The sequence below is a fragment of the Salvelinus fontinalis genome, unplaced genomic scaffold (assembly GCF_029448725.1).
Source record: "Salvelinus fontinalis isolate EN_2023a unplaced genomic scaffold, ASM2944872v1 scaffold_0205, whole genome shotgun sequence".
NCBI classification, from domain to species: Eukaryota; Metazoa; Chordata; class Actinopteri; order Salmoniformes; family Salmonidae; genus Salvelinus; species Salvelinus fontinalis.
Window position 1 is genome coordinate 70248 of NW_026600414.1, and position 10662 is coordinate 80909.

Consider the following 10662-nt stretch of genomic DNA (forward strand, 5'->3'; position numbering starts at 1 on the left):
TCCCCTATGTAGTGCACTACTTTTGACCAGAACCCTATGGGACCCTATCCCCTATGTAGTGCACTACTTTTGACCAGAATCCTTTGAGCTCAATGGGCCCTGTTCAAAAGTAGTGCACTATACAGTGAGTTTACAAAACATTAAGAACACCTGCTCTTTCCATGACAATGACTGACCAGGTGAATCCAGGTGAAACGATCCCTTATTGATGTCACTTGTTAAATCCACTTCAAATCAGTGTAGATGAAGGAGGAGGAGACGGTTTAAAGAAGGATTTTTAACCCTTGAGACAGTTGAGACATGGATTGGGTATGTGTGCCAATCAGAGGATGAATGGTCAATCGGGTATGGTAGTAGCTGCCAGGCGCACCGATTTGTGTCAAGAACTCAATATTAGTAACGTGTTCTTAATGTTTTGTCCACCCTGTGTATAGGGAATAGGATGCCAGTTGGGATGCACAGCTTGTCTACCTGCCAACTCCTACAGTCCTCACACTTCTCTTGAATTAACATTTTGGAAAGATCTCCCATCCTAATTACTCATTGACTAATTAAAAATAGTTGTGTTTCCCACATACCCTAGCAGTTCACGGATGTATATTAACGTGTGTGTGTGTTTTGTATTAACGCCTGGCTTTGGTTGAAGTCTCGTCAAAGCTCAGTTCAACTAGCTGATAATTTATACCTCCAACATGTAGGCTGGGATAAAATGATTTGTGGGAATTCTCAGTGAACTTGACATTGATATACAGGATGAATTTCACTCCTCTGATTCACACATGAAAGCGACTTCACAAATGGTACCCTATTCCCTATATAGTGCACTACTTTTGACCAAGGCCCATAGGGCTCTGTAGGTAATAGGGTGCCATATGTAGCAAAGCCTGGAACCTTCAAGACTCTCGAAACATAGTGAATGTCCCCAAAAGAGAATGTATCAGTTGTTTCAGGTTGGGTTCTAGAACCATGTGCCACCATGTACCACCATGTATCACCATGTACCAGACACCAGTCAGCCCCCACCATGTACCACCATGTACCACCATGTACCACCATGTACTAGACACCAGTCAGGCGCCACCATGTACCAGACACCAGCCAGCCCCCACCATGTACCAGACACCAACCAGCCCCCACCATGTACCAGACACCAGTTAGCCCCCACCATGTACCAGACACCAGCCAGCTCTCACCATGTACCAGACACCAGCCAGCCCCCATCATGCACCAGACACCAGTCAGCCCCCACCATGTACCAGACACCAGTCAGCCCCCACCATGTACCAGACACCAGCCAGCCCCCACCATGTACCAGACACCAGCCAGCCCCCACCATGTACCAGACACCAGTCAGCCCCCACCATGTACCAGACACCAGCCAGCCCCCACCATGTACCAGACACCAGCCAGCCCCCACCATGTACCAGACACCAACCAGCCCCCACCATGTACAAGACACCAGTCAGCCCTCACCATTCACCAGACACCAGCCAGGCAATGTACCACCATGTACCACCATGTACCACCATGTACCAGACACCAGTTAGCCCCCACCATGTACCAGACACCAGCCAGCCCCCACCATGTACCAGACACCAACCAGCCCCCACCATGTACCAGACACCAGTCAGCTCTCACCATGTACCAAACACCAGTCAGCCCCCACCATGTACCAGACACCAGTCAGCCCCCACCATGTACCAGACACCAGCCAGCTCTCACCATGTACCAGACACCAGTCAGCCCCCACCATGTACCAGACACCAGCCAGCTCTCACCATGTACCAGACACCAGTCAGCCCCCACCATGTACCAGACACCAGCCAGCTCTCACCATGTACCAGACACCAGTCAGCCCCCACCATGTACCAGACACCAGCCAGCCCCCACCATGTACCAGACACCAGCCAGCCCCCACCATGTACCAGACACCAGTCAGCCCCCACCATGTACCAGACACCAGCCAGCTCCCACCATGTACCAGACACCAGTCAGCCCCCACCATGTACCAGACACCAGCCAGCCCCTACCATGTACCAGACACCAGCCAGCTCTCACCATGTACCAGACACCAGCCAGCCCCCACCATGTACCAGACACCAGCCAGCCCCCACCATGTACCAGACACCAGTCAGCCCCCACCATGTACCAGACACCAGCCAGCTCTCACCATGTACCAGACACCAGCCAGCCTCCACTATGTACCAGACACCAGCCAGCTCTCACCATTCACCAGACACCAGCCAGCCCCCACCATGTACAAGACACCAGCCAGCTCTCACCATGTACCAGACACCAGTCAGCCCCCACCATGTACCAGACACCAGCCAGCTCTCACCATGTACCAGACACCAGCCAGCCTCCACTATGTACCAGACACCAGCCAGCTCTCACCATTCACCAGACACCAGCCAGCCCCCACCATGTACAAGACACCAGCCAGCTCTCACCATGTACCAGACACCAGCCAGCTCTCACCATGTACCAGACACTAGTCAGCCCCCACCATGCACCAGACACCAGCCAGCTCTCACCATGTACCAGACACCAGCCAGCCCCCACCATGTACCAGACACCAGCCAGCCCCCACCATGTACCAGACACCAGCCAGCCCCCACCATGCACCAGACACCAGCCAGCCCCCACCATGTACCAGACACCAGTCAGCCCCCACCATGTACCAGACACCAGCCAGCCCCCACCATGTACCAGACACCAGCCAGCCCCCAGCATGCACCAGACACCAGCCAGCTCTCACCATGTACCAAACACCAGCCAGCTCTCACCATGGGCCCTGGTCAAATGTAGTGTAGTAAATGGAACAGGGGGCAAATGTGGGACTAGCCCTCTGTTAATTACCAACTGGCCTCGGCCTGGTCTCTGGTCTAACATGGTTTATTGGGAACTGGTAGGACTGATATGAAACATAGTTTATTGGGAACTGGTAGGACTGATATGAAACATGGTTTATTGGGAACTGGTAGGACTGATATGAAACATGGTTTATTGGGAACTGGTAGGACTGATATGAAACATAGTTTATTGGGAACTGGTAGGACTGATATGGAACATGGTTTATTGGGAACTGGTAGGACTGATATGGAACATGGTTTATTGGGAACTGGTAGGACTGATATGGAACATGGTTTATTGGGAACTGGTAGGACTGATATGGAACATGGTTTATTGGGAACTGGTAGGACTGATATGAAACATGGTTTATTGGGAACTGGTAGGACTGATATGGAACATGGTTTATTGGGAACTGGTGTCCAATATACATCATGCAGAAAGACACAAGAGATAACTCACCTTTGACTTTGGTTTTAGTGGTTGCACCCACTGGAAGCATGAGGGAGGAAACAACACATTAACCACCACTGGTAGGAAGCAAACATGAAGAACACGATCTGATTCGCTACAGCAGCCTTTAAACCAATCAGATAGAACGGTCTCAAGTTGTCTATTCGCTGTGATGATCAGATATTGATAGTGTTAGTTGTTGTGATAATGGAGTTAAAAACATCTCTCTCTCTCTGGTATTTAAACTGCACAAATCATTCATCTGAAAACAGAAATAAATCTATGATCTGATCAACCTAAATCAACACGTTAAACCAAACACGCAGAGAAAGTTACGCCACAGTGTGTGTTTGCCACACTACGTTCTAATAGAACATGTATTGTTTTTGACACTTGTTAATCCTTTTTGGTTATACCACCCCCTCCAACCCCCCCCGTCCGACCCCCCCGTCCGTCCGTCCGTCCGTCCGACTCCCTCCCTACCCCCGTCCGTCCGTCCCGACTCCCCCTAAATCCCCATCCAGACTCCCCTCCCCCCGTTCTTTCCATACATGAAAGAAATGGTCATTAATCTCTGCTCTCTGATATTTAATAGTGTTGACAAAGTCAGACTGTGATCAGATTCTCCTGTTTACAGGCACATGGGAAGAATATCACGAGATCTATCTAGAAAATGTCAGGCTTTGGATAAATACCAAATAATGGCACCCTATTGTCTATTTAGTCCACTGCTTTTCAGCATATCGAAGAGGGTGACGGGAAAAGGGTCGCCATTTCTGACACAACTTTAAGATTTGACATTTCTAAAAGGACCTGGTGTCAGAGTCAACGGAGTGGACTTAATTAATAGCCAAGATATATATCGTCAAAGAGATAATCCATCGATGGCAACAAAATCAAATCAAATCACATTTTATTGGTCGCATACACATATTTAGCAGATGTTATTTCGGGCGTAGAGAAATGCTTGTGTTCCTAACTCCAACAGTGCAGTAATATCTAACAATAAACAACAATACACACACACATCTAAAAGTAAAATAACGCAATTAAGAAATATAGAAATATATTAGGACGAGCAATGTCGGAGTACATATATATAGTATAAATATACCATATATATATATGTATATATATATATATACTTATATATATATATGGTAAATTTATATATATATATACACATATATATATATGGATATCTTAAGGTGAATGCACCAATTTGTAAGTCGCTCTGGATAAGAGCGTCTGCTAAATGACTTAAATGTAAATATATATACATATATATATATATATATATTTATATATATATATATATATATATATATATATATATATGGTATATTTATACTATGTATATGTATACATATATATGTATACACATAAATATACAGAGTCCGTGATGGGATGTATAGACATTATGGACAGTTTGTGGATGGAATAACTAGTATATCTGAAGAACACAGTTAATCCTCACTGCAGTACCATTCACGACACAGAACATATTAACAGGTGAGCTTCGTATGACTTCTGTAAGATTGAGTTGTTCGAGGCAGAGGTTCTAGGTGATACGGTTCTATCCAGAGGTTGTAGGTGATACGGTTCTACCCAGAGGTTCTCGGTGATAAGGTTCTAGGTGATAATGGTATAGGTTATATCCAGAGGTTCTAGGTGATAAGGTTCTACCCATATGTTCTAGGTGATAAGTTTAAACCCCGAGTTTCTAGGTAAATAGGTTCCAGGTTCTATCCAGATGTTCTAGGTAATACGGTTCTAGGTTCTATCCAGATGCTATTGGTGACCAGGTTCTATTCGGAGGTTCTAGGTGGTAAGGTTCTAGGTTCTATCCAGAAGTTCTAGGTGTTGAGTGATGGAGGATGGTGTATTTGGTATTTTGGGGCTGTTGACCAGGCAATTAGCTTCGACTCCTTCATGTGAGCTTCTCAGCCAGCATCCAGCACTCAGTGGCAGGGCAGACCAGGTTGTGTGTGTGTGTGTGTGTGTGTGTGTGTGTGTGTGTGTGTGTGTGTGTGTGTGTGTGTGTGTGTGTGTGTGTGTGTGTGTGTGTGTGTGTGTGTGTGTGTGTGTGTGTGTGTGTGTTTCTATTTGTGTGTGTCTATTTGTGTTTGTGTGTGTGTGTGTGTGTGTGTGTGTGTGTGTGTGTGTGTGTGTGTGTGTGTGTGTGTGTGTGTGTGTGTGTGTGTGTGTGTGTGTGTCTATTTGTGTGTGCATATGTGTTTGTGTGTGTGTGTGTGTGTGGTGTGTGTATGGGTGCATGCATGCACGTCTGTTCAGAGCCCAGTTTGGAGCCAATTCCTCTCAATGCCAGGCATAGTTTCTGAAGTAGGGCTGAGAGGAGGGGAGAGAAGAGGAGAGGAAAGGAGAGGAGAGGAGAGGAGAGGAAAGGAGAGGAGAGGAAAGGAGAGGAGGGGAAAGGAGAGGAGAGGAAAGGAGAGGAGGGGAGAGGAGGGGAGAGAAGAGGAGAGGAGAGAAGAGGAGAGAAAAGGAGAGGAAAGGAGAGGAGAGGAAAGGAGAGGAGAGGAAAGGAGAGGAGGGGAGGGGAGAGGTCCCCATGGTGATTAGTTTAACCAACCAGAGAGAGTTTGGCTGTGTCCTAAATGGTACTCTATTCTCTATGTGGTGGAATACTGGTCTTTGGTTGCTTTGTTCTCCAGCTCAGCTCAGTGTGGCCTGCCTGGCCTCAGTCCCTCTGCTGGGCACAGTGGGAGGTCACAGCACTTCCTCTTTCTGTGTCACACCAATATGTTCCCCCCCCGGGAACACTGGCTGCAACTAACCCCTGTGTCTGAGAACACTTAATCATATCCGGCTCCGACAAACTCACACACACGCACGCACGCACGGCAAGCACGCACGCACACGCACACACACACACACACACACACACACACACACACACACACACACACACACACACACACACACACACACACACACACACACACACACACACACACACACACGTAAAGGACACGCATGTAAAGGCCTGTCAAATTCTGAATTCAAGTAACAACAGAATGGTAGGGGAAAGAGTGGTTGGCATGAAATGGTGCTGCCTGAATAATGTAACATCTTTTAATTATTGATGAGACTGGAGCTAAGACCAGGGGTCAGGGCCCAGAGTATTTCACAGTCAGTGATACAACTGGAGATAAGACCAGGGGTCAGGGCCCAGAGCATTTCACAGTCAGTGATACAACTGGAGCTAAGACCAGGGGTCAGGGCCCAGAGTATTTCACAGTCAGTGATACAACTGGAGCTAAGACCAGGGGTCAGGGCCCAGAGCATTTCACAGTCAGTGATACAACTGGAGTTAAGACCAGGGGTCAGGGCCCAGAGTATTTCACAGTCAGTGATACAACTGGAGTTAAGACCAGGGGTCAGGGCCCAGAGCATTTCACAGTCAGTGATACAACTGGAGTTAAGACCAGGGGTCAGGGCCCAGAGCATTTCACAGTCAGTGATACAACTGGAGCTAAGACCAGGGGTCAGGGCCCAGAGCATTTCACAGTCAGTGATACAACTGGAGCTAAGACCAGGAGTCAGGGCCCAGAGCATTTCACAGTCAGTGATACAACTGGAGTTAAGACCAGGGGTCAGGGCCCAGAGCATTTCACAGTCAGTGATACAACTGGAGTTAAGACCAGGGGTCAGTTCCCAGAGTATTTCACAGTCAGTGATACAACTGGAGCTAAGACCAGGGGTCAGGGCCCAGAGCATTTCACAGTCAGTGATACAACTGGAGTTAAGACCAGGGGTCAAGGCCAAGAGTATTTCACAGTCAGTGATACAACTGGAGTTAAGACCAGGGGTCAAGGCCCAGAGCATTTCACAGTCAGTGATACAACTGGAGTTAAGACCAGGGGTCAGGGCCCAGAGCATTTCACAGTCAGTGATACAACTGGAGTTAAGACCAGGGGTCAAGGCCCAGAGCATTTCACAGTCAGTGATACAACTGGAGCTAAGACCAGGGGTCAGGGCCCAGAGCATTTCACAGTCAGTGATACAACTGGAGTTAAGACCAGGGGTCAGGGCCCAGAGCATTTCACAGTCAGTGATACAACTGGAGTTAAGACCAGGGGTCAAGGCCCAGAGCATTTCACAGTCAGTGATACAACTGGAGTTAAGACCAGGGGTCAAGGCCCAGAGCATTTCACAGTCAGTGATACAACTGGAGTTAAGACCAGGGGTCAAGGCCCAGAGCATTTCACAGTCAGTGATACAACTGGAGTTAAGACCAGGGGTCAAGGCCCAGAGCATTTCACAGTCAGTGATACAACTGGAGTTAAGACCAGGGGTCAAGGCCCAGAGCATTTCACAGTCAGTGACACTGCTGAATATATTACCTCAATAAAACAGACTATTCCCATAGAAATATTTAGTGACTCCCACAAGACATTGCTCTCTCTCTGACTCAGTCTGTGTTTTCCTTCCCCTACTCTGACTGTCTCGGAGGTCTACAGACAATTCCTTCCATCTCATGGCTTGTTTTTTACTCTGACATGCACTGTCAACTATGGGACCTTATATAGACAGGTGTGTGCCTTTCCAAATCATGTAAAATCAATTGAATTTACCACAGGTGGACTCTAATCATGTTGTAGAAACATCTCAAGAATGATCAATGGAAACAGGATATACCTGACCTCAATTTCGAGTCTCATAGCAAAGAGTCTGAATACTTATGTAAATAAGATATTTCAGGTTTTTATAAAAAAAAAACATTTATAAAAAATCTCTAAAAAACTGTTTTTGCTTTGTCATTATGGGTTACTGTGCGTGGATTGGTGAGGAAATGTTTTTATTTAATCCATTTCAGAATAAGGCTGTAACGTAACATTTGGAAAGAGTAAATCGGTCTGAATACTTTCCGAAAGCACTGTGTATATATTTATATATATATATATATATATATATATATATATATATATATATATATATATATATATATATATATATTTATTTATTTATTTCTTGAGCTTTCTTATATCTTATATTCTTAGATGCAGTCAGGGGAGATCAGCTTCAACCTATAGATAAGGTAAAGAGATCAATTGAAACCTGACCAAAACAATGGAATTGCCATGGAAATGCATGGGGGGGAAAGATACCATGGAGGAACGATCTCCTCATGTCTCCCAGCTAAATCCGCCTAGATTTAGGATATGTGTATTTCACCCTATGTTGAGTTAAACGTTAGAGTATAATGTTTCTATGGATGTTAACCCCAACACAACCCCAATGTCATCATCACCAATCAACTGCATTACAGTTCACATTAGAACAATTCTAAACACCAAAACATTTGCCCCATGACATTTTATATATTTTCAATATTCATAAATTAATTTAAGAAAATGTCTATTGAAATCAAAATTATACTCATATTACAGAGCAAGCAGTAAAGGTTCATAAGACACCAACATTGGCTTTGTAACACCTACAGATGAAACATTATGGAGAATTAAAGGAGACACCTACAGATGAAACATTATGGAGTATTAAAGGAGACACCTACAGATGAAACATTATGGAATATTAAAGGAGGTACCTACAGATGAAACATTATATTAAAGGAGACACCTACAGATGAAACATTATAGAGTATTAAAGGAGGTACCTACAGATGAAACATTATATTAAAGGAGACACCTACAGATGAAACATTATATTAAAGGAGACACCTACAGATGAAACATTATGGAGTATTAACTTCTTGAGAATACAGGGGGTGCTGTTTCGCATTAGCATAATTGCCTCTACAGATGAAACATTATGGAGTATTGAAGGAGGCATCTACAGATGAAACATTATAGAGTATTAAAGGAGACACCTACAGATGAAACATTATGGAGTATTGAAGGAGCCACCTACAGATGAAACATTATGGAGTATTAAAGGAGACACCTACAGATGAAACATTATATTAAAGGAGACACCTACAGATGAAACATTATATTAAAGGAGGCATCTACAGATGAAACATTATGGAGTATTAAAGGAGACACCTACAGATGAAACATTATGGAGTATTGAAGGAGCCACCTACAGATGAAACATTATGGAGTATTAAAGGAGACACCTACAGATGAAACATTATATTAAAGGAGACACCTACAGATGAAACATTATAGAGTATTAAAGGAGACATCTACAGATGAAACATTATGGAGTTTTAAAGGAGGCACCTACAGATGAAACATTATGGAGTATTAAAGGAGGCACCTACAGATGAAACATTATGGAGTATTAAAGGAGACACCTACAGATGAAACATTATGGAGTATTAAAGGAGGCACCTACAGATGAAACATTATGGAGTATTAAAGGAGACACCTACAGATGAAACATTATAGAGTATTAAAGGAGGCATCTACAGATGAAACATTATAGAGTATTAAAGGAGGCATCTACAGATGAAACATTATGGAGTATTAAAGGAGCCACCTACAGATGAAACATTATATTAAAGCAGGCACCTACAGATGAAACATTATAGAGTATTAAAGGAGGCACCTACAGATGAAACATTATGGAGTATTAAAGGAGGCATCTACAGATGAAACATTATAGAGTATTAAAGGAGGCATCTACAGATGAAACATTATAGAGTATTAAAGGAGACACCTACAGATGAAACATTATGGAGTATTAAAGGAGACATCTACAGATGAAACATTATGGAGTATTGAAGGAGGCATCTACAGATGAAACATTATAGAGTATTAAAGGAGACACCTACAGATGAAACATTATAGAGTATTAAAGGAGACACCTACAGATGAAACATTATGGAGTATTAAAGGAGGCACCTACAGATGAAACATTATATTAAAGGAGGTACCTACAGATGAAACATTATAGAGTATTAAAGGAGACATCTACAGATGAAACATTATATTAAAGGAGGCACCTACAGATGAAACATTATATTAAAGGAGACACCTACAGATTAAACATTATAGAGTATTAAAGGAGACACCTACAGATGAAACATTATAGAGTATTAAAGGAGACACCTACAGATGAAACATTATGGAGTATTAAAGGAGGCATCTACAGATGAAACATTATGGAGTATTAAAGGAGGCACCTACAGATGAAACATTATGGAGTATTAAAGGAGGCACCTACAGATGAAACATTATATTAAAGGAGACATCTACAGATGAAACATTATAGAGTATTAAAGGAGACATCTACAGATGAAACATTATATTAAAGGAGGCACCTACAGATGAAACATTATATTAAAGGAGGTACCTACAGATGAAACATTATGGAGTATTAACGGAGGCACCTACAGATGAAACATTATGGAGTATTAAAGGAGGCATC

At 44.0% G+C, this 10662-nt stretch overlaps 1 protein-coding gene across 1 annotated transcript; it reads left to right on the plus strand.

Annotated features, from left to right (window-relative positions):
• Nucleotides 1-1194: 1194 nt before the first annotated feature.
• Nucleotides 1195-2808, plus strand: LOC129844705 (uncharacterized). The gene has a single exon (XM_055912753.1). The coding sequence runs from the start codon at nt 1195-1197 to the stop codon at nt 2806-2808; it is 1614 nt and encodes a 537-aa protein (XP_055768728.1).
• The last annotated feature ends 7854 nt before the right edge of the window (nt 2809-10662 follow it).

What these genes read in the sequence shown, in the direction of transcription:
- LOC129844705 (XM_055912753.1), top strand. Translation starts at nt 1,195, where the DNA reads ATGTACCAGACACCAGCCAGCCCCCATCATGCACCAGACACCAGTCAG.